Below are 26006 nucleotides of genomic sequence, written 5' to 3'. Positions count from 1 at the left end.
GTCCGTTCACGTCCTGTTGTTTGTCTGTCTGTCATCCCTGCACTTATTCAAAGTTAGGGATTGCCGTCCAGTTGTCCCCTGTCATTAGGACTCGCGAGGCAAGTAGGCAGGGCCAGGGGTAAGGGTGGAGCGCAGTGGTCACTTCCCTTCTCCCCTGTGTGTGTGTGTACGCGACCGTTACAAGTACCATCCACAGATCCCCCATAACAGTGCCATCCACAGATTCCCCATAACAGTGCCATCCACAGATCCCCCATAACAGTGCCATCCACAGATCCCCCATAACAGCACCATTCACAGATCCCCCATAACAGCGCCATCCACAGATCCCCCATAACAGCGCCATCCACAGATATCCCACCCCATAGCAGTACCATCCACAGATCCCCATAACAGTGCCATCCACAAATCCCCCATAACAGTGCCATCCACAGATCCCCCATAACAGTGCCATCCACAGATCCCCCATAACAGCACCATCCACAGATCCCCCATAACAGCGCCATCCACAGATCCCCCATAACAGTGCCATCCACAGATCCCCCATAACAGTGCCATCCACAGATCCCCCATAACAGTGCCATCCACAGATCCCCCATAACAGTGCCATCCACAGGTCCCCCATAACAGCGCCATCCACAGATCCCCCATAACAGTGCCATCCACAGATCCCCCATAACAGTGCCATCCACAGATCCCCCATAACAGTGCCATTCACAGGTCCCCCATAACAGTGCCATCCACAGGTCCCCCATAACAGTGCCATCCACAGGTCCCCCACATGACAGTGCGTCATCCACAGATCCCCCATAATAGTGTCATGCACAGACCACCATTAATTCAAAGCCCACCAAAAGCACAACTTTTGGTTAAAAATATTTTTTTCTTATTTTCCTCCTCAAAAACCTAGGTGCGTCTTATAGTGAAGTTTAATATTTGTGTATATATATATATATATATATATATATATATATATAGGTCTCACTTGTGTTATTGGGCAACGGGATGTTGGGGGTCAGCAGTCATGAAACAACAATGTTGTTCTATGAAAATGTACGATTATAGATATGTGTCACTGAGTTTTCTGCCCTCAGTGAAGTAAGAGCCAGTTTCATGTGTTAGCAGCAGTTGCTGTTTGACTCGTTGCTATTTAGTATGGCTGTAATAGCTGATCCAGGACGGCTCTTACTGGGAGTAGTCAAAGTGCTGGGTGGGTGAACTCTCCCCACGTTCCAGGCCAGGTCTTGGTTTTGGGCTATAAAACACAGGTAGCACTGTCAGGTGGTGTGGATTACTCCTCTCTGACAGTGGAGCTCCGTCAGTCTCTGTGTTGGGACCAGGGAGTTTGGGGCTGGATTAAGGCCTGCTACCTTGTTGGTGTGAAAGCAGGTGGATTATGCTTTGTCCAAGGACTTCTTCTTTGCTGCATGGTGTGAACAAACATAGAATCACAAGGTTTTCCTTGAAACAGACTCTTTGTTTTGTCATTTACTTAATATGTGAATAAACACTGAACTGTTTAATTCAAAGACTTTGTTGTTGCCTCTATACTGCGTCTGCTAACCTGCCTATCAGAGCGAATCCCCACACTTTATAAAATGTGGATAGAATTAAGGTAATTTTATACACACGGTCATGAGCCAGGGAATCAACGGGCTTGGATATTTGCTGTTGGGTGGTACCAATTTGGATTTTTTTCTAAATTAAATATGTGAAAATTCTAAGTACCTGGCTCCTCAGTAGGTCCATCTGGCTTCTGAATCTCCAGTATTTTGTCCCTTCCTGGTTTAAATGAATTATATTAGCGTGAAATAAGGAATAGTCAGTGAAAACTGTACATTAGAAACTGAAAATGTCTAACTAGTTCCCAAGATGAATGTGTCATCAGAAAATGAACTATTGTTTAAAGAGGACCTTTCACAACTGTAGAAACTAAAACCTAACTATATCAGTGGGCAGAGCAGCGCCCAGGGGTCCCCCTGCACTTACTAGTATGTCTGGGCGCCGCTCCGTTCGCCCGGTATAGGCTCCGGTGTCTGCGCTCCCTCTGACTGATTTCTTGTATGAGGCGTGTCTTGCTGCAGCGCTGGGCCAATCGCAGCGCACAGAATTCGCAAAGATTTAGAATATAGTGCTATATATTCGTATTCGCGAATATTCTAGATTTTTTTTCATCTGAACCCATGATCCCTCCCTGCTTCTTGCTTGTTGGCCAATGAGAAGGCTGCAATGTCTTTGTCGGAGCTTAGCAACATCCCTAGCAACCAATAGGAAAGTTTCCTACCCCTTAGTATATAAGAACCTCCCCAGCAGCCATTTTCTGCATTTTTTTGCAGTTCTGAGAAGAGACAGCAGTATCATTGCTGTGCTCTGTGCTTTGCTGTGTCATTACATTAGATAGTTAGTTAGCATATATATATATATATATATATATATATATTATAGATAGTTACTGGGAGATGTCAGTGTAGGTTAGATCGTGATATAGTGTAGGTTCCAGTGCAGGGTGTTAGGTGGTGTGATAGGTTCTGCTGTGCATACATACATGCTACAGACATAGTGCTGTGATGTCACAAGTTCACAACAATACTTAGTGCACCAAACAGTAATATGTCTGGAAACTACACCCCTCAAGGAATCTTTCAAGGCATATAGTAAGCACTTTGACCCCAAAGGTGTTTCCTAGAATTAGGAAACACTTGACTGTGAAAATGAAAAATTATATTTTTCACTTTCGCAAGGAAGAACTGGAGAAAATGAACCCCCTAATTTATTACCCATTTTCTCCTGATTACAGTAATACCCCATATGTGCTTGCATACTGCTATATTGGCGTACCAAAGGGGTCAGAAGTAAAGGAGCACCAAATGGCTTCTGAAAGGCAGATTTCACCGGAATAATTGACAGGCGCCATCTTGCACTTGAACACACTCTGATGTACCCCTATAGTATAAACCCCCAAAAATTTACCCCATTCTGGAAACTACACCCCTCAAGGAATGTTTCAAGGTGTGTAGTGAGCACTTTGATCCATCAAGCGTTTCACAGAATTAGGAAACACTTGGCTGTGAAAATGAAAAATTACAATTTTTTTCCAGAAAAAGTTGCTTTATACCCACATTTTTCACTTTCACAAGGGGTAACAGGACAAAATGTACCCACATTTTGTAACCCATTTCCCCCTGAATACGTCAACACCCCACATGTGCTTGTAGCCTGCTCTATGGGTGCACAGCAGGGCTCTAGATTTAAACTGAAAAATATGAATTTTGAAGGCCTGAATTGGCAGACATGGATTTTAGGTGCCATGTTGCATTCTAAAAATTCCTGAGGTCCCCAGACCAAGAAGTGACATTTTGGAAAGTGCACAGCTGTATGAACATTTTAAGGGGTGGAAAGGGCACTTTTGACCTAACAGTTGTCTCACAGAAAAGAATATGTAGTGGCTGTTGGAAGGTGGGTATGCAAGCGAGGTGGACTAAATCAGGCCTCATGCACACGACCATGCAGTTTTTTGCGGTCCGCAAACCACGGATCCGCAAAAAACGGAAGCCGCCCGTGTTGCCTTCCGCAATTTGCGGAACGGAATGGGCACCGGCAATATAAATGCCTATTCTTGTCCGCAAAGCGGAGTGCTGTCCGCATCTTTTGCGGCCCCATTGAAGTGAATGGGTCCGCAACCGTCGTGTGCATGAGGCCATATGGAAAAATTACAGCAATTATAAAGGATGAAATTAATAATCCATGGAATTGTAGAAACAATCCTTTATGCAGAGGCCAGGTTGATCAGGGCAGGTGTCGCACTGATAAATGGTGTCCTTTCGTATTCCCCTTTTGTAACAAACCCGGCATCTTTTTTGGGTCTTTCCCCTCTTCGCTGTTTGTGGGACTTCACCAGGGAAATGTTGTCCTGGTACAACTCTGGCACTATGACCTCCTGACTTTGGAGTTCATGTGTGGCCTGCAGCTCGGTGTAAAATGTACGCATGTGGTCAGTACAAGGACGTCTCTCTTGTCCTTGTACTTAACCCCCAGGATGTTCTCATGGTGGAGAGCCCTACTGTTGCCTTTTTGGAGTTTTTGGAGTACTTGCCCTACCAGGGATCTAGGGAGGCCTCTCTAATTTTTGCATACTGTGCTATGCCACAAGCCACAGTACCTCTGGCCTTTAGGGACATGAATAGGGGGATGCTGGTGTAATAGTTATCCACATTGAGGTGGTAACCTTATCCAGCAGTGGGTGCAGTAAATCCCACACTATCTTCCCAGTAACTCCTAGGACAAGGGGGGGGGGGGGGGCATTCAGGTGGTTGTATCCGGGAGTCTTTCCCTTCATAAACCCGGAACCTGTAGGTGTACCCCGAGGTACTCTCGCACAGCTTGTACATTTTAATTCCATACCGTGCCCGCTTGCTGGGCAGGTACTGGCAAAATTTAACCCTTCCTTTAAAATGTACAAGGGACTCGTCTATGCTAAAAAAAAATTCTGGGATGAACACCTCTGAACACCTAAATTTGGAGTTGAGGTGCTCCAGGAGCGGTCTTTTTTTGAATAGACGGTCAAATTGTGGGTCAATTTGGGGCAGGGCAGTGTGCGTTATAGTTATAATGTAGGAATTTCAAAATGGATTAAAATCTTGAGCGGGACATGGCCATATTGTGAATTGGAGTGTGGTAAAAGACATCTTAGCTCCAATATTGTCTCATTTAGTTGTTTTTTTACCAGGCCCATATGCAGCAAGCGTCCCAAAAACGTCATAATGTCGGCTGCATTTACTGTGGTCCAACCAAGGGGTCTTGCATATGAGGATGTCGGGTTTTGAGCAATAAACTGCTGGGCGTATAATTTTGTTTAGGTCACCATCAAATTTATGAAATCGTCAGAGAAAAAGATTTTGAAAAAATCTATTTCTGTTAATCCTGTGCAGTCTATCTGGATTCCAGAGTTTCCCACTAACTCTGGAATTTAGGGCTTATAATTCTCAGGCGGTGTGGTCCATAGGTGATCACTGGTAGGGGCTACTTTATCTCTCCTGGGGCGTCTCATTGAGGGTTCCTCATCACCAGATGACGATGATGATGGAGTATTGGAGTAGAGGAATGTTGCAAATGCACTTGTAGAGTCCGTTTTAGAGGCAAGGATGGCGTATGCCTCTTCAACGGAGTACATTCTCTGGGATGGACGGGACATTTTTACTTTTATTGGTGTGTGTAAAGTGAAAAATGTCAGGGGGTGTATGTAGTGATTTAACACGTCAGGGGGCTTGTAATGAATTTAAAATAAAATTTACGAGAAAGAAAAGAGAAAAAGATAAGTGAAAGAATAAGATAAAAATTTAGAAAAAAAATCTAAACTAGTACTAACTCAAATTGACTTATATACACTGAAGAACAATATAAACGCAACACTTTCGGTTTTGCTCCCATTTTTCATGAGCTGAACTTAAAGATTTGAAAAATTTTCTACACAAAAGACCCATTACTCTCAAATGTTGTTCACAAATCTGTCTAAATCTGCGTTAGTGAGCATATTCTCCTTTGCCAAGATAATCCATCCCACCTCACAGTTGTGGCATATCAAGGTGCTAATTAGACAGCATGAATATTGCACAGGTGTGCCTTAGACTGCCCACAATGAAAGGCCACTCTGAAATGTGTGCGCAGTTTTGCCCTACTGAAGGGAGGGGGGGGGGGCAGAAAACCAGTCAGTATCTGGTGTGGCCACCATTTGCCTCACGCAGTGCAACACATCTCCGTCGCATAGCGTTGATCAGGTTGTTGATTTTGTCCTGTGGAATGTTGGTCCACTCCTCTTCAATAGCTGTGCAAAGTTGCAAACCATTGGCAGGAACTTGAAGATGCTGTCGTATACGCCGATCCAGAGCATCCCAAACATGCTCAATGGGTGACATGTCCGGTGAGTATGCTGGCCAGACAAGAACTGGGATGTTTTCAGCTTCCAGGAATTGTGTACAGATCCTTGCAATATGGGGCCGTGCATTATCATGCTGCAACATAAGGTGATGTTCGTGCTAAGATGGCTGCCTGCTGATTAGAGCAGCCATCTTATTCCAGTCACTGCAGTGACCGGAGTTAACCATGACGTACTATTACGTCAATATGAGGGAACGCCCTGACTTCTATGACGTAATAGTACATCATGTGTCGGAAAGGGGTTAAATGACGTTTTTGTGTTTAACATATTTTTAAAGAATTTTTGGTGATATTATTAATGTTCCACATCACTATACTTAAACAAAACCCATAAAATCCTGCAGTTTTCGCACTGGCCACTAAGCCTAATGATTGGCGCCACTTCCTGGTCTGTACGTATCAATTTACTGCAGTAATCTGCTTGTCTGTCATTCTAATCATGCCTGTAAAGATATTACCTCTGTTTACAGATAAGACAGGATTCTCTATTCACAATAGGTGATTGTACAAGGAAAGAATAGATAAGCTTTGACAATTACCTCTGCACAGGTGACATAGCATGCCTAGAAAACTCTCCAATAGAAGGCAATAGGGTCCCCTACTGACTATTATGGACCATGGGGCTACAGTAAAGCAATTTTCTTAATGCTTTCTAAATGCTTTTAGGAACAGTTCAGGCAAGATGGGAGCCCCCATAATCATGTTCAGGAAATAGAATAAAAAATCTGCAATCAGAAAATAAAAACAGATAAGAAGAAAAGTATTTGTGTTGCCATCTGGCTTTAACTGGCAGATTAAAATTTTGGTGACAAATTTCCTTTAACTGGCTCCTTCCCATAAACACTGATGACCTGTTTGATCTTACCTGGTATTTCCTGTTCCGGAAGGGAAGAGCCTTCTGGAGTTCTCCGGATCAGGCATTGCCGGATAGTACCACATGCCCGCCAGATCCCATTATAGTGATATGCCGGGATTTGGCGGTACAAAAACTGCTGCACGCAACGGTTTGTGTCAGGCTGAATCTCGGTGTTCTCTGCCAGAGATCTGTGCCGCAGATGTGAAGGTAGCCTAAGCTGGTTGAGATTTTTGGTGGCCAAAAAGGCTTATATAGACCATGTTCTGTTGACCATTGGTGCCTTTTAATTGATCTGTCCTTTTGCTCAGAAAACGAACATCTTAAAACTCCTAATGTCCAGCCAGGTTTAGGGCTCTGTCACCTTTGTGGATTGTCTAAACTATTTACTGTGAAATGACCTGGCAATGGCATTATAGGAGAACATCATGTAAAGTTTAATTTGCTAGTGATCGGAATCAAACTTGAGGGACACTACACACAGAGGAGCACCAATTACTGGCTGATGCACAATGTATGGCGTACAGACGCATGTACACCCTATTCCTTAGCAATGCTTTCCTTACTAAAAAGGTATTAAATGACCCGTCCATTCATGAGATGTCTCATTTCTAATTAGTAACTGATTTTGTCCAGTTTTTTTTTTTTCTTAAAAGGGGCTGGCCACTTTCTGGCTACTTTTGACAAATGTGTATGTAAGATGATTATATGGCACTTACTAATATAGTCTTTGTAGATATTCTGTGCTGGTTGCTATATTTCATAAGCCCTGTCCCCTTGCTGGGCAAATCTTCTGTGCTGTCCACATAGAGGTCCGGTCCATAAGATGGCCGCTGATGGAGGGTCATGTGACCAGGCACATCACTCACCCACCTCCATTCTAACACATAGAAACATAGAATGTGTCGGCAGATAAGAACCATTTAGCCCATCTAGTCTGCCCAATATACTGAATACTATGAATAGCCCCTGGACCTATCTTATATGAAGGATGGCCTTATGCCTATCCCATGCATGCTTAAACTCCTTCACTGTACTTGCAGCTACCACTTCTGCAGGAAGGCTATTCCATGCATCCACTACTCTCTCAGTAAAGTAATACTTCCTGATATTACTTTTAAACCTTTGCCCCTCTAATTTAAAACGATGTCCTCTTGTAGCAATTTTTCTTCTTTTAAATATTCTCTCCTCTTTTACCTTGTTGATTCCCTTTATGTACACATGGCACCTGCACTCAACTCCCAAAAGCAAGTGTAAATGGAAGGTGCAGAATATTTGAATGGAGGAGACCGAGTGATTTGTCTCGTCATATGACCGTCCATTTGCAGTCATTTATGGACAGGACCTCCATGTGGACAGCACAAAAGAATTGGCCAACAAGGGGCATAACCTTATGAAATATAGAAAATGGCACAAAATATCTACAAAGGCTATGTTAGTACATACACATTGGTCAACAGTAGCTAGAAAATGGCCAACCCCTTTAAAATACGGTATATCTCCAATTTGAGATACAGCTGCAAATCAGACATCTTAATTAGGCCTAGTTCACACTTAGCAGTTTTGATATTCCGTTTTGTTTTTGTTTGTTTTTTGTGCTTTTATTTTACAAAAGTAGAAATGGACCCTTCAAATAAAAGAAGTATAATTGAAAGCCTTAGTTTTAAATTTTTTTGTATTATTTTTTAAACTGGCCCTTACCATAGTAATGCCTCATGCACACTGCTATACCGCTCAGTAGCACAAAGTGGACTTTCTGCAGTAAGACTAACAACAAATTTGGAAACGACAAATTTTACATTTATAAAATAGTTGTTAAAAATATGAACACACTTTTTCTTGCTTTTAAAATATTTGCTTATTAACAGTTTTCAAACCAAAAAGAAATAGAAACTTACATTTACATCAAATGAATGGTGACACATTAGAGGTATTACATATGAAATATTCTAATGATCTGACAACGATGTAACACACTTTTTAATGCTTAGTTATGATTTCCCAAATACCAAAGCTGCACCACTGAGAGATGAAGGTAATGACATGTCCCATTTTGATTTCCCTCAAGTCCAGTTTTGTCATGGAGACTTTATGTAGCTTCAAATCACTATCCACTTCAATGTTCACACATATCCACACATAGGGCCAGATTTATCATGACTCTGACAGCTCACTCCACTTTCACATATGGCTAAAGTCAGTTTTAGCCAAGTCAGATTTATGATCGGCCCTTTAAGACTGTAATAAATGTGGTTTGACGGTAGCAGTTTATCCGTCAGTAAGCAGCTTTACGAAAAAGTCGCACATCTTTACGAAAAAGTCGCACGTTTTTATGAAAAAGTCACATGTTCTATTAAAAAGTCTCATAAGATAAGCATGGTCCTCACTGGAGTGAAATTGCGACTTTTTTGCGACTTTTTTAAATAGTCCCAATAGTAAATCTGTCTAGAGATTCATTTACATAAGAAAACACGCCCACTTTCAAAAAACTGGCGAGCATAGTGCAGAGCAGAAAAAAGTCGCAAATTTGTGCGCAGTTTTAGCGTTTGGGACTTTTTTTGGGACTTTTTCACTCCATTATTCTGACCTGAGCTAATGATAAATCTGGCCCACAGTTGTCACCATTGAAACCATTTAGGAGGAAGATGTATTGATCTAAATCCACAAACCAGAAGAGCCAATTTCATCAGAATCATTCAGTAGTGCAGCCTCAGGCTCAGGGTCTGTAGCTTCCAGGGACCATACCTAAGCATAAAAGTGAAATCTTACAAAACATTTTCACAATTTTGATTGTAGATCTGTTAAACTTTTTTCTTGGTCCACATTAAATGGGAGGCTGCCAGTAAATGTTCAGACATTTACCTGATGCTTTCCATGCCCTCCATAGTTGTCATTGACAGGTGACAGATACAGTGTGTTCACAAGTGTAAGAAGGCCTGGGCTCTGTGAACAGTCTCAAGAGCCCTTTGCTCTGATTGATTTTGGGTGCTTGTGGGGACAAATGGAGCACTGTAGTCTGCACGTCCTTATCTCTACACAAAGTGTGATTAATGAGATGAAAAATGGTTCCTGTGAGCTGTCACAATTTGTGTCTGAAATCGGGACAGATTTTCTCCAACACTTAATAGAGGCGCACTTTGGATAGCAGACAGCTGACTTCATTTTGGTATAAGTTTGGGCAGAGGTGGACACAGGCAGCAAAGGGCCCCTGTGCAAAGGATGTACCTGCCCCCCCTCAAAACCACACATACAAATATAAACATATATGTGCAAGTAAAAAACATCTTGTGAATATGTTTACAATATGTATACAGGGAGTGCAGAATTATTAGGCAAATGAGTATTTTGACCACATCATCCTCTTTATGCATGTTGTCTTACTCCAAGCTGTATAGGCTCGAAAGCCTACTACTACCAATTAAGCATATTAGGTGATGTGCATCTCTGTAATGAGAAGGGGTGTGGTCTAATGACATCAACACCCTATATCAGGTGTGCATAATTATTAGGCAACTTCCTTTCCTTTGGCAAAATGGGTCAAAAGAAGGACTTGACAGGCTCAGAAAAGTCAAAAATAGTGAGATATCTTGCAGAGGGATGCAGCACTCTTAAAACTGCAAAGCTTCTGAAGCGTGATCATCGAACAATCAAGCGTTTCATTCAAAATAGTCAACAGGGTCGCAAGAAGTGTGTGGAAAAACCATGGCGCAAAATAACTGCCCATGAACTGAGAAAAGTCAAGCGTGCAGCTGCCAAGATGCCACTTGCCACCAGTTTGGCCATATTTCAGAGCTGCAACATCACTGGAGTGCCCAAAAGCACAAGGTGTGCAATACTCAGAGACATGGCCAAGGTAAGAAAGGCTGAAAGACGACCACCACTGAACAAGACACACAAGCTGAAACGTCAAGACTGGGCCAAGAAATATCTCAAGACTGATTTTTCTAAGGTTTTATGGACTGATGAAATGAGAGTGAGTCTTGATGGGCCAGGTGGATGGGCCCGTGGCTGGATTGGTAAAGGGCAGAGAGCTCCAGTCCGACTCAGACGCCAGCAAGGTGGAGGTGGAGTACTGGTTTGGGCTGGTATCATCAAAGATGAGCTTGTGGGGCCTTTTCGGGTTGAGGATGGAGTCAAGCTCAACTCCCAGTCCTACTGCCAGTTTCTGGAAGACACCTTCTTCAAGCAGTGGTACAGGAAGAAGTCTGCATTCTTCAAGAAAAACATGATTTTCATGCAGGACAATGCTCCATCACACGCGTCCAAGTACTCCACAGCGTGGCTGGCAAGAAAGGGTATAAAAGAAGAAAATCTAATGACATGGCCTCCTTGTTCACCTGATCTGAACCCCATTGAGAACCTGTGGTCCATCATCAAATGTGAGATTTAGAAGGAGGGAAAACAGTACACCTCTCTGAACAGTGTCTGGGAGGCTGTGGTTGCTGCTGCATGCAATGTTGATGGTGAACAGATCAAAACACTGACAGAATCCATGGATGGCAGGCTTTTGAGTGTTCTTGCAAATAAAGGTGGCTATATTGGTCACTGATTTGTTTTTGTTTTGTTTTTGAATGTCAGAAATGTATATTTGTGAATGTTGAGATGTTATATTGGTTTCACTGGTAAAAATAAATAATTGAAATGGGTATATATTTGTTTTTTGTTAAGTTGCCTAATAATTATGCACAGTAATAGTCACCTGCACACACAGATATCCCCCTAAAATAGCTAAAACTAAAAACAAACTAAAAACTAAAAAATATTCAGCTTTGATATTAATGAGTTTTTTGGGTTCATTGAGAACATGGTTGTTCAATAATAAAATGAATCCTCAAAAATACAACTTGCCTAATAATTCTGCACTCCCTGTATATATTTCCTTCATACTAGGTCACGCCTCCAACTCTGCCCAAAGCATAACTATACACACCCAGTGGCGTAGCTATAGGGGTCGCAGCGGTCGCAATTTCGACCGGGCCCCTAAGCGGTAGGTAGTCTTTTTTTTTTTTATGTAAAAAATGGCACACACCTGCGTCCAGCCTTATATGGAGGGGGGACATGAATGATGATCAGTAGTGTCGTGAGGCAGTGTGTCTGAATTCAGAAGGGCCAGGACCAGCCATAATAGGGCAGCAAATAATGAGGAGCCCGGGGGCAAATGAAAATGAAATACTCTGTGGGCAAAAATCGAAATGTATAGAGGGAGGTGGCGGGGGCAAAATAAAATATAGTAAGGAGTCTCACTATATTTCATTTTGCCCCCATTCCCTCTATATATTTTAAAAAAATTGCCCACAGAGTATTTCATTTTCATTTTGCCCCCTCATTATTTGCTGCCCCTGGCTGCCCTCATATTGCCGGCTTGGGCCCCCCTTTCTGAATTTCTGCCGCACGGCACCACTGATCATCATTCATCGCCCCCCCATCCCTCTTATGAAGCCAGTGTGTGCTATACATTAAAAAATAAAAAATAAATACTCTAGTGACAGAGGGGGGGGGGGGGGGGGGGGTATGGGTAGGTGCAGAGGCTGGTGTGGAGGGGGGGCGAAGGCTCGCGAGGGGGGCCCCCAATTCAAAGTTTGCCCTGGGGCCCATAGAACTCTAGTTACGCCCCTGTACACACCCAGTACCCTTAATGCCCCCACATAGTAATTATTCCCCCTTTGTGCCAGTACATAGTAGTTATGTCCAGATATGTGCCCCCTCACAGTAGTTATGTCCAGATATGTGCCCCCTCACAGTAGTAATGGTCAGATATGTGCCCCCTTCACAGGAAGTTAAAAATCTATACTCAGCTAGTTCCTCATGATCACAGTTCAGCCGCTGGCGCTCCACAGCAGTAGCAGGATGCAGTGTCACACATTGCTCTGCTGGTCTGTGTAGGAGGAGGAGCACAGCAGATTCCCGGCCGCACGGCTCTTCCTCCTTCACAGACCAGCAGTGTGATGTGTGACACTACATCCTGCTACTGCTGTGGAGCCAGGTCCATATTTAGATTTGATGCTTCCCTAAGCACTTTAGTGCCAGCTTTCTCCCTCCAATGAAGTCCATAGCTGATGGTAAAATGCTCCTAGGCCTTCAGCTATCCCTCAGAACTCCCTCATACACTTGGACAATTAAAGGACTGACCTATTACGTGTGCGCTTGGCAGCTGAGGGCATCTGTGTTGGTACCATGTTCTTATGTGCCTGCATTGCTGAGAAAAATGATGTTTTATTATATACAAACGGGGGCTTTACCATTACACGTAGAGGCTCCGCTCTCTCTGTAACTGCCGCACCCTCTACACTTTAACATGGCCCGGTGGGATGACATTTTCACTGCCAGGCCCTGTCAAAGTAGACAGGGAGCGGCAGTTGCAGAGACAGCAGAGTTTCTGGCTATAATGGTAACACCCCCGTTCCTCCTAGAGGATCATTTGCATATTTTCAAATATTATTTTTTTTTCTCAATAATGCAGGCATATATGAACATGGGCCCAACACAGACCGGCACTGATGGGTGGCTTTAGCGCTGCCCTAGCCATTTTACAGGCTAAGGCAGAGCTAAAGCATGTCCATTAGTGCCAGTGACATCACCGGGCTCACTGCCAGGCGGAAGCGACCCCCAAATTGTATCCCCAGTGGTAATAAGGCTCCGTACAGTGCCCTTAGTACTACTAAGGCCTCCCTATAGGGAACCTCTTATAATCTATAAGGCACTTCTATAGAGCCCTCAGTAGTAGTAATGTCCTCCACCACTGCCCACAGTATTTATAATGTTCCCTGCAGTGCCCCCTGTAATTATAAAACCTCCTGCTGTACCCCCTGGAATTATAATCATCTCTGTAGTGCCCCCCTAAATTATAATGCCCGTTCTTTCATTCCAGTCTTCTATACCATGCAGTCCTATGTAAATAACACCAGTCGTCTCCCACCAGTCTTCTATATGATACAGTCCCATGTAAATAACCTATCTTCCTTCTATACCATGCAGTCCCATGTAAATAACTTCACTCCTCTCCCTTCAGTCTTCTATACCATGCAGTCCCATGTAAATAACACCAGTCCTCTCTCTCCAGTCCCATGTAAATACCTTTGCTTCCTTACAGTTCTCTAAAACATACAGTCCCATGTAAATAACTTAAACCCCCACAAAGACATAGTCCCATATAAATAACCACTCCTTACCCTCCAGTCTTCTAGTCCCATGTAAATAACACCAGTCATCTCCCTCCAATTTTCTATAACATACAGTGCCATGTAAAAAACATATCTTTCTTATAGTCTTCTATAACATACAGTCCTATGTAACTGACACCCCTCCCCTCCCTTCAGCCCCTCTAACATACAGTCCAAGTTAAATAACATATTTCCCACCCACTAAGCAGGGGGGAGGTATAATGGGGAGAACCACATCTCCCAGCATTTCTCTGACACATTCATTCCATGGCATCACAGGTCTCCACTGCTGAGTGCTGCCTCTTTCTGCACTGGTCACATGACGGTGACTTCCTCACAGGTCCTACCTCCACTTCCACTGCTGAAAAGATCACATGACTATGATGTCATCGAAGGTACTTCAGCTATGAAGTGTAGACACAAACAGGCAGCAGATTCGCAGTAAGAGCTAATCAGGCCCCCCCCAAAAAACTCAGCCGCTCCCCACCCCCTAAAACTCGTCCCCCTCCTGACCTCCACACCAAGGTGCCCAGTTTACCCTGTTGGCAGAGGTAGGGAATGAAAAATATGATAAGATAAAAAAATAAACGCCTCTGCTAGCACTGGGATGGGCCACTTCCCTTGCTGGGCCCCTGTGCAGCTGTGGTGCTATGTCCGCCCCTGAGTTTGGGCGCTAAGGCGGAGATTTATGAAGACCGGTGCTTTCTGCATAATTCTTTATATCCCCTGCATTGTGGGAGGGTGCACCTAATATACTGCAAGGCACACGCCTCGTCATATATTAGGCGCATCCTCCGGCAGTCCATGCGCCTATACAGAAATCTGTTGTGGCCGATGACCACGCCCCCTCCCCACCCTTGATACCCCTCCTTTCAGAAAAGTGGCGAGGGCGGCATAGAAATGCCACTTGCAACAATATTTAGTCACAACATGAGGTTTGTGACTTTTTTCTACACCAGAAATCAGGCACAGGGAGTGATGACAAGTCTCCCCCTAAATTTTACAGTTTGAGTGACGCAGACGTTGGTGGATTTGAGATGTTGTGCTTCCATAACACGAACAATCATAAGATTGTAGGATAAAGGGGTTGTCTCACTTCAGCAAATGGCATTTATCATGTAGAGAAAGTTAATACAAGCCACTTACTAATGTATTGTGATTGTCCATATTGCTTCCTTTGCTGGCTTGATTCATTTTTCCATCACATTATACACTGCTCGTTTCCATGGTTACAACCACCCTGCAATCCAGCAGTGGTGGTCTTGCTTGCACCCTATAGAAAAAAGCAATGGCCTATGAGAACTGCCGTGGTCCAAGCCACCAGAGAGGCCAGAGTTTTTTCTTATAGTGTGCTGGATTGCAAGGTGGTCATAACCCCTGGATATGAGCCGTGTATAATGTGGTGGAAAAATGAATCAATCCAGCAAAGGGGGCAATAAGGACAATCACAATACATTAGTAAATGCCTTGTATTAACTTTCTCGACGTGATAAATGCCATCTGCTGAAATAAGACAACTCCTTTAAGCACAAAGATAATAATTTAGTAAGCTAAAAAGAAAAAAAATCAGCAGCTGTACACATGCAGATGTCATTGGGATTTCTGTATACCCCAATCACCAGTAAGCAGAGTTTTATATTTTTATATATATTTATAAATATTTTTATATACTGTAGATATTTTCCCTTTTTTGTGAAGAAACTCCTGTCTGGTACAGAATATGACGGTGCCATATAAATAAGTGGTGTGGTGTTATAGTGCACCACTATTTATTGCCATGCATGTATATGGGATGTATTTCATATTTTTAAGCATCTTGCAGTCTCTCAAACAGAGGGAAATTGGATTTGGCAAAGCTGTTTAACAAAGGAAGTTGACGTAGCCGCCATGATGTGTGAATAGTATGAAGCTGTCATCCAGCAGCTGTGCTCTAACACCTGATACGAATTTTGATGGTCACTTTGGTCTGTGCCTTTGATCCTACGTATGGGTAGAAGCCAAAGGTTTAACATTTTTTCATATGTTACATCCTGTCTAGTAACGTAGTCATGTTACCAGCATGTAAGGTGCAGTCATTCACTATAAATGAGTGTGGATTTGTGTGTAGCAGTAAGGAACGTGTCAACTTGTATTTTGCGCACATTGAAATAGTAAAGATTACAATCTGAAATTTAATTTCCGTACATTTTGGTAAGGCTACTTTCACACTAGCGTTTTTCTTTTCCGGCATAGAGTTCCGTCACAGGGGCTCTATACCGGAAAAGAACTGATCAGTTTTATCCCCATGCATTCTGAATAGAGAGTAATCCGTTCAGGATGCATCAGGATGTCTTCAGTTCAGTCATTTTGACTGATCAGGCAAAAGAGAAAACCGTAGCATGCTACAGTTTTATCTCCGGCGAAAAAAACTGAAGACTTGCCTGAATGCCGGATCCGGCATTTTTCCCCATAGGAATGTATTAGTGCCGGAACCGGCATTCAAAATACCGGAATGCCGGATCCGTCCTTCCGGCCTGCGCAGACCGGTAAAAATGTGAAAAAAGATACAAGACGGATCCGTTTGTCCGCATGACAAGCGGAGAGACGGATCCGTTCTTGCAATGCATTTGTGAGACGGATCCGCATCCGGATCCTTCTCACAAATGCTTTCAGTCACACCCAGATCGGCGGATCCGGCAGGCAGTTCTGACGACGGAACTGCCCGCCGGATCACACTGCCGCAAGTGTGAAAGTACTCTAAGGCTACTTTCACACCTACACTTTTCCTTTCCGCTATTGAAATCCGTCATAGGATCTCAAAAGTGGAAGAAAACGGTTCAGTTTTGTCCCCATTCATTGTCAACGGGGAAAAAACTAAAGTCAACCAGAATGCATTCCGTTCCATTTCATTACGTTCCTATGACGCACACAAAAGCACTGCAAGCAGCGTCAGGGGATACTGAACAAAAAAAAAAAAACTGATCCGGCGCCCATTGACTTACAATGGATTTAGTTTGGGATATAATACAACCAGATCCGTTCTAAACGGATGCAGATGGTTGTATTTTTGCTGTGTTTTTGCTGAAACCATGATGGATCCAGCAAAAACACAGATGTGAAAATCGCCTAAGTGCTACCTGACTATCAGGACTATATACTACAACCACCATCATTGTTGCTGCCAATACGTTGCTCTTGAAAGAACATTGCACTGTGATATACTTTGTAACTGTGCTTTTGCTGTTCTGTACTACTACTACTCCCTCTATTAAGGCCACGTTCACATCTCCGGCAAGCTGATCCAGCATAAATGCCAGCTGTTAGTGGGATCAAGAACCATTACATGTCCGGTGAACTATAGAATCCGGCAAAAACTGTCAGGCTGCTATCTTCCACAACAGCCTGCCGGAGATGTGACCGTGGCCTAATTCAGTAAAGACCGCTATTTATTGCAACCTGCAGCCTGATTATAGACTCCATCATCCTCCTGCCACTTCATCTTCTGGATAGGTCATTGGTATCTGATTGGTGGGAGTCCAACATCCGGGACCCCTCCCGATCAGCTGTTTGAGAGAGTGCCAGGGCCTTCTCTCAGCTCGCCAAGCACAGCGCTGTACATTGTATAATGGTTGTGTTTGGTATTGCAGCTCAACCCCATTCACTTTAATGGGGCTGAGCTGCTCCTAGGCCGCGTGGTCGATGAACATGTCGTCACTAGGAAAAGCAGAGAGAAGGCTGCGGTGCTCCTTCCATTCAACTGTGTATGGCCCAGGGAGCGTCAAAATGAAGACTGTCACCCGTGAGTTGTGAGCACTACTACCCATCCCAGGGCCACAACTAATACTCCCATCCTCTTTACTCTAAGCCTCCCCAAGGGGTCGCTGCACCTGCGGCCTGCGTGCTATGTACCCCTGTTCTAGACTTTTTGTCTGCATATAGTGAAATCGGCCCCCCTATGCCCAGCTGGAGAAGAAAATCACAATATGGGCTGTATATCTGCCAAAATTCATAAATGCATAAAACAAGTAACAAGAAACACAAAAAATGCTCTTTGTGAATCCAGCCTTAGGCCATAAGCACACAAAGAGGCTACTTGTCTTTGCAGAGTTGCCCTGCTGCATTTCCCATCTGTTACATGAGCATTTTGCCATGGATTAACCCCTTTGCATAAAAAAAAGATTTGAACATTCACAGCGTGCCATCAAATCCACATTGATTTTATTTTCTGTGTTTTCCATAGAAGGTGTATGGGGTTTTGTGAAGCACCAAGTACCCATGGCCTTACTGTAGTTCTCATGCATAAAAACAGTTCTTAGGCTCTGTGCACACTGTGCCTGCATTTAGCGTATAAATCGAATGTATCCATAGTGCCTCATCCACCGGCTGTGTCCTTTTAGCCTCCGTTGTGTGTACAGACCCTGACAAGTGCTGATTTTAGCTACAACCAATGAAAGTCTCGTTTTCAGTTTCCCAAAGAACATGGGGAGAGATTTATCAAAAGAAAACTGACTTAGTTGCCCCCCCATCAACCAATCCAATTGATCCTTTTATTTTCCAAAGAAGCTCTGAAAAATGCAAGGTGGAATCTGATTGGTTGCTATGGACAACTAAGCCAGTTTCCTTTTATACCAGTTTTAATAGTTTGAAAATGAAAGTGGTGACCTGATTGGTTGCTATGGGCAACCCTGGCAGGTACACCTCATGGCTGATGTATTTTTGATGTGAATTGTGCTCCAGCGTTCTGTTTTCTCATTTTAGGACTATTTCAACTGGAAGTCCCATCAGGATTTTAACATCAGAAGATTTCTCAGTGGTAGATGTGCTTCCATTCACTACTGGGCAGTGCCAACTCACAAGACGTACAGCACTAGGAAGGGGGCACTGGTTCTGTATTCCGAGGACCTGGCATTGCCAGCATGGCATGAATCCCAGGACAAGAGGGTAAAAAGAAGGCAGCGCTACAAAAGGAAGAGTTATCAGACTGAGCTCAGCACTCTTCAAGATTTGACTGGAGCTATTTTATCTTATGGAAGAAAACAGGTACATTTTTTGAGGGAAAAAATAACTTTTCTGCATGATAATAACCCGTAAGATTTCTATATGGTGCAGAAATCAAACCACAGCTGATCTGGATTCTTGGAAGAGGAAATATATTGTGTCATGTCATAAATACAAGGGCTACAGATTAAAGGGGTTTTCCAGGAGTTCAGTATTGATAGACTATCCTCAGGATAGGTCATCAATATCTGATCGGTGGGTGTCCGACTCCCGACACCCCCGCCGATCAGCTTTTTGAAGAGGCTGCGCCTCATCAGTCACAAGGCCTATTCTGCAATACCAAGCACTGCCACTATACACATACCCCCTCAACCTTCCCGGATCTGGCAGGACAGTCCCAGATTTCGGTGGCTGTCCCGCGGTCCTGAAACAGCTGATTGTAATGGTGACGCAGAGAGCCGTCCGCTCCCCGCTTCGCCATGCAGCTCGGCTGCCACTCCCCCACTTTCTACTAACCTCCTTGTCAGGAGGGGGGGGGGCTGTGGAGCTCTGAGAAGGACTTGTTCTTTCAGTGTCTGCAGTCGCTGAAGGACCTCTGATGACGTCAGCAGGCAGAGTTCAGCAGTTGAAGAACCTGCAATGATGTCACGGTCATGTGACCAGTGCATGGTAATCAGGAACTTAGCAGTGGAGAGAAGGTCCTGCGACTGATTTAATGTAAAATGCTGAGAGCCTGGGATATGCTGAGAGTTGTAGTTCTCTTAAACACCCTCCCTGCTTGGAGGGAGAGACTGAAGTTATTTACCTAGCACTTTAGGTTTGAAGGGAGGGGAGTGATGGTTTAACACCATGTTGGAGGGGGCTGGAGAGAGGTAGTGATGTAATTTACATGGGACTGTACATTGGAGGAAGCTGCAGGAGGGAGTGATGTTATTTACATGGGACTGTATGTTGGAGGGGGCTGGGGGAAGTAGTGATGTTATTTACATGGGACTGTATATTGGAGGGGCTGAAAGAAGGGAAGAAATGTTATTCAGCATATATGCACATGGACGCAAAAAAATGGTCGTAACAGCCGGCCATTTTTATAACCAATTAAAGTCTATGGGGGTAGTCATACAGCCGTTTCTCTAACAGCCAAAGAGTAGCGGCTGTCAGAATGTAGAATATTTTATTTTTGGACGTGAAATCAATTGGACTGTTTTAACAACTGTTAGGACAGGAGTGCACCCATCTAACGGCAGTTGAAACTGGTATATCGGGGTTAAAATAATAAAAAAGTCACCTCAACCACTTCCATGTATGGGGACACTCACTGCTCACTGGAGGCAGCAGGACTTGTGCACTTCCTGCTGGGCTGCACTAGACCTGACATTGCACAGCGACTGATGCTGATGCTGTATGCCAGGGCTGGCCAACCTGCGGCTCTCCAGCTGTTGTAAAACTACAATTCCCACCATGCCCTGCTGTAGGCTGATAGTTGTAGGCTGTCTGGGCATGCTGGGAGTTGAAGTTTTGCAACAGCTGGAGAGCCGCAGGTTTTTTCGCGCGGGTGCAATGCGGTAGGTGAACGTATTGCACCCGCACTGAATCCTGACCCATTCATTTCAATGGGGCTGTTCAGTTGAGTGGTGATTTTCACGCATCACTTGTGCGTTGCGTGAAAATCGCAGCATGCTCTATATTCTGCGTTTTTCACGCAACGCAGGCCCGATAGAAGTGAATGGGGTTGCGTGAAAATCGCAAGCATCCGCAAGCAAGTGCGGATGCGGTGCGATTTTCACGCATGGTTGCTAGGTGACAGTCTATTCACTGTATTATTTTCCCTTATAACATGGTTATAAGGGAAAATAATAGCATTCTGAAAACAGAATGCTTAGTAGGTGATCAATTGAGGGTTAAAAAAAAAAATAATTAACTCACCTTCTCCTCTTGATCGCGTAGTTACCGGTCTCTACTTCTTTAATGATGAGCTGTGGGCTAAAGGACCTGTGGTGACGTCAGATCACATGCTCCTATCACATGGTCCATCACCACGGTGATGGACCATGTGATTGGAGCATGTGATCTAACGTCACCACAGGTCCTTTAGCCCACAGCTCATCATTAAAGAAGAGACCAGGAACTACGCGATCAAGAGGAAAAGGTGAGTTAATTATTATTATTTTTTTTAACCCTCAATTGATCACCTACTAAGCATTCTGTTTTCAGAATCCTATTATTTTCCCTTATAACCATGTTAGAAGGGAAAATAATAACATCTACAACTGTGAAGAAGTTCGGGTCTGGGTACCACAGTCGGTTTTTTATCAAGCGCGTGCAAAACACATTGCACCCGCCCGATAAAAACTGAACATCGGAACGCAATCGCAGTCAAAACTGACTAAATTGCGTTCCTACTCGCGTGGGTTTGCCGCAATACACCGGGACGCATCCGGACCTAATCCGGACACGCTCGTGTGAACCCAGCCTAAGGGGTTAAACAAGTGATGGTGTGGGAACTACTGAACCAGAGTCATAAAGGCCTGTTCACATGGTGGAATTTGCCAGCGGAATTTTGGAAGGGACACCACGCCAAAATTCCAGTGGCAGCTCAGTGGTGTCTGTCTCCCATTGTTTTCAATGGGAGGCAATTCTGCAGTTCACGAGCTGGAGGTTTAAAGCCATGGCGCTGTAACGAGACGAACGCCACTGCTTTAAGCGCAGGTGTCAATGGAGCTAAGCTGCGAGCAGATCCACGGCATTCAAATCGAACAACTGCAGTAGTTTCTACTGAAGAGTATGCAGTGGATTTTTACAGCATCAAAATCCACCACGTGAATGTACCCTATCCTCAGGATAGGTCATCAATATCAGCTGTTTGAAAAGAAGGCCGCACCCATACGAGCGCTGCCTTCTCTTCATTGTTTACCTGCTTGTCGTCACAACCGCAGCACTGAGCAGTGTAATTACATCTCAGCCGCCCAATTCACTTCTAAGGCCCCCTGCACACGAACGTGTGCTTCCCGTTGCCGTATTGCGGACCGCATTTGTGGATCCGCAATACACAAGTGCCGTTCCGTGGGCATTCCGCATCACGGATGCGGACCCATTAACTTGAATGGGTCCGCAAATCCGGAGATGTGGAATGGTACGGAACCCTACGGAAGCACTACGGAGTGCTTCCGTGGGGTTTCGTCCCGTACATCCGTTCCGCAAGAAGATAGAACATGTCCTATCTTTTTGCGGAACGGCCGGATCGCGGACCCATTCAAGTGAATGGGTCAGCGATCCGCTGTGGCTGTCCCACGGACTGTGTTCGTGCATTGCGGCCCGCAGCACGACCACGGGGCGCACACGTTCGTGTGCAGGGGGCCTAAGGGACGGCTGCTACCTATTCAAGTGAATGCTACAGAGCCGTCCCATTGAAGTGAATTGGTAAGATGTAATTTCACATACTCACTACCAGTGATGGCCAGTTCGCATTGTTCGCCCGCAAACATATGCGGGCTGCCATCTTTTTTCACAAGTCCGGTGTGGCACAGGTAAGCCCTGCGTGAGCCGGTCTGAAAACAAATGCGGTCACCGGGAGCAGGCAGTTCCGAGAACAGCCCAATGAAGCCCCCCGGTGGCTGTTCTCGGAACTGCCTGCTCCCGCTGACCGCACTTGTTTTCAGACCGGCTCGCGCACAGACACAGGTAAGGGCTTACCTGTGCCTTGCCGGACTTGTGATAAAAGATGGCAGCCCGCATATATTTGCGGGCAAACAATGCGAACTGGCCATCACCACTCACTACTATGATGCTGACGACGAGCAGGTAAACAGTGAAGAGAAGGCAGCGCCCGTACTAACACTGCTTTCTCTTCAAACAGCCCTCCCCAATCTGATAATAATGATCTCTGCTGAGGATAGGTCATAAATACAAAAAAAAAAACGGACCTCCCCTTTAGGCCTCATGCATTGTTTTATTCCGTGTCCGTTGCGCCGTTTTTCGTGATTTTCTGCGGACCTATTGATTTTTAATGGGTCCGTTGATCCGCGTCCATGATCCGTGGTTCCAGTCCGTCCAAAAAATATAACCTGTCCTATTATTTTCGCGGAAAAACGGTTCGCGGACCCATTCACGTCAATGGGACCGCAAAAAAACGCGGAGGCACACAAGATTGTAGTCCGCGTCCGTTTTTTCTTATCATTTGCATGGCAAACCTGTCTTAGACTTTTTTTTACATTCCTTTATGTCTGGTGGTCCTCCAAAAATAAAGGAAGACACACGGAAACAAAAAGGGAAACGGATCACGGAACAACGGAACCCCATTTTGCGGAACGGAACACAACAACGGTCCTGTGCATGAGGCCTAAATAGCAGAGTGTCCCATATTATAATTAGTGCCAGGTGAGTGTATTATTAATAGCGCCATCCAGAGTGCCTCCACTGAAAAAGCTACTTACAAAAAAAAAATTTGATTTTGTGCATAGGTCAGTAAACAATATTTTAGGCAAACATTATTTTAAGCAAGTTTTATTGTGTTGAAGTAGCACAATCTGAAAATGTGTTCCTGAAACTAAAAACACCTGTCCTCAATGTGGATTACCTGAGTGCAGTCTTTTCTTTAGGCCCCCTGCACACGAGCGTGTGCTTCCCGTTGCCGTATTGCGGACCGCATTTGCAGATCCGCAAAACACGGGTGCCGTTCCGTGGGCATTCCGCATCAAGTGAATGGGTCCGCGATCCGCTGCGGCTGCCCCACGAACCGCGTTCGTGCATTGCGGCCTGCATTTTGCGGGCCGCAGCACGACCACGGTGTGCACACGTTCGTGTGCAGGGGTCCTTAAGCTAGGGGTACTTTCACACTAGCGTTATTCTAGGGTTCCATTCTAGGGTCTCAATACCGGAAAAGAACTGATCAATTTTATCCCCATGCCTTCTGAATGGAGAGCATTCCGTTCAGGATGCATCAGGATGTCTTTAGTTCAGTCTTTTTGCCTTTTCAGAACGGAGAAAATACCGCAGCATGCTGCAGTTTTCTCTCTGGCCAAAAAGACTGAACACTTGCCGGAATGCCGGATCCGGCATTAATTTACTTTGAAGTGTATCAGTGCCGAATCTGTCATTGAGTGTTCCGGCAAAACGGATCCCGCATTCCGGTCAGCGCATGAGCAGACCGAAAAAAATGCTAAAATTTTTTATACCGGATCCATTTTTTCGGATGACACCGGAGAGACGGATCCGGCATTTCAATGCATTTGTCAGACTGATCCACATCCGGATCCGTCTGACAAATGCCATCAGTTTGCATACGACGGAACTGCCTGCCGGAATCCTCTGCCGCAAGTGTGAAAGTACCCTTAGGCCTCCTGCACACGACCGTTGTGTGCACCCGTGGCCGTTGTCCCGTTTAACGTGTTTTTCTGCGGTCCCATTGACTTTCAATGGGTCCGTGGAAAAATCGGAAAATGCACCGTTTGGCAGCCGCATCCGTGATCCGTGTTTCCTGGCCGTGAAAAAAATAAGACCTGTCCTATTTTTTTCACGGCCAACGGTTCACGGACCCATTCAAGTCAATGGGTCCGTGAAAAATCACACAAGATTGTCATCCGTGTCCGTGATCCGTGTCCGTTTTTTCCTATCATTTTAATGGCAAACTTGACTTAGATTTTTTTTTCATTTTTCATGTCCGTGGATCCTCCAAAAATCACGGAAGACCCACGGAAGAAAAAACGGGCACGGATCACGGTATAACGGAACCACGTTTTGCGGGACATTAAAAAATACTGTCGTCGTGTGCAGGAGGCCTTAGCCAGTTGTTCTCCTGGTTCCTCTTGCCTGTTAACCTCATTATCATGTGGACGCTGTAAAGTGGTATTGTACAGACACTTCTCTTTTATTTCTGCACTGTGATAAGCTATTAATTGAAAATTGAATGGGAATTATATGAGCACCATATGGCAATATTATTTAGCAAATTAATAAGTATATGAGAGTATTAGTTAGGCTTTGTATGGTAGTAATATATACAAGATTATTTTGTATGTACAGATCAGGGTTGCATGCTCATTATTTTTTTTTAAATGATGTCTTTTTATTAATATTTGGTTAAATTAACAGAACAAAAAAAACTTCACATACAAATCCATACCCCCACTCCGCTTCCAAAAGATGGTAACATCGTCACCACATATAGCAGTGGTTTGTACATCCGTACCTCCCAGCCCAACATACAATAAAGCAGCAACATATATTGCATACAATAGTGTCCATGGGCGAAGGGTTCAGCTCGCGTCCAGTGGCAGTGCTAATTATTCGATACCTGGTTATACTGTAGCATAAAACATATGGGTGTTGATCACCCAAGCTTTGTTTGTCTGGTATTTAATAGGATAACAGATGTTTGGGGGTAAGACTGAGATTTGTGATGTTCACAGTTTTTACACCCACAAGTAATATTCCATATAATCCATCTCAAGCAGCTGTGTTTTTTAATTCAATCTATTTTTATTAGTTTTTAACGTTTTAACAAAATTAAGAGATAAAGGCACATGAACGATCTAGACAAGGAGAAACAGAAGGAGCACAATTGTAAGAGCCCTTGTGATGTGTAGGAGGTCGTTCAAGGCTTCAAAATGCAATACAGGAACAAGCGAGTCCACCAGAAGAACCTTGGGGACCTCTAAAGTGGGAATGCGAAAGTGCGCCTGGAACAAAAAACAAGAGAAAAGACGCAGAATAAGGCCTCATGCACACGACAGTGTTTTTTCACTGTCAGTGATTTGGCTTCAGTGGTCCGTGTCCGATTTTGCTTCAGTTGTGTTTCCTTGTGTCTTCCTTTTTTTTTTGTCTGACAGGGGGAAAAAAAGGAAGGTTAATGAAAAGTGTAATTTTATTGCACCAAGGTCTTGTAGAAAAAAACGGACACGGACGTGGACACGGATGACATACCAGTTGTGCATCCTTTTTTCTTTTGACGGACCCATTGACTTGAATGGGTCTGTCCTCCGTTTTCCACTGACAAGAATAGGACAGGTTATATTTTTTTGACGGACTGGAATCACAGATCACGGACGGAAAGAAAAAACAGAGGACTATCAGTTTTTTTTAACAGC

General features: G+C 44.3%; 1 protein-coding gene across 4 annotated transcripts in view; it reads left to right on the top strand.

Annotated features, from left to right (window-relative positions):
- LOC121008393 (uncharacterized protein KIAA2012-like) overlaps nt 1–26006 on the top strand; it is a 269189-nt gene that overhangs the window by 18061 nt on the left and 225122 nt on the right. For all 4 annotated transcript variants that reach the window (XM_040440895.1, XM_040440896.1, XM_040440894.1 and 1 more), the window contains exon 2: nt 18685–18966. In XM_040440895.1, the coding sequence (XP_040296829.1) occupies nt 18685–18966 (282 nt within the window). The remainder of the gene's footprint in view (nt 1–18684; nt 18967–26006) is intronic.

Source organism: Bufo bufo, chromosome 7 (genome assembly GCF_905171765.1).
Source record: "Bufo bufo chromosome 7, aBufBuf1.1, whole genome shotgun sequence".
Classification (NCBI taxonomy): Eukaryota; Metazoa; Chordata; class Amphibia; order Anura; family Bufonidae; genus Bufo; species Bufo bufo.
This window is presented reverse-complemented; position numbering and strand designations above follow the sequence as displayed.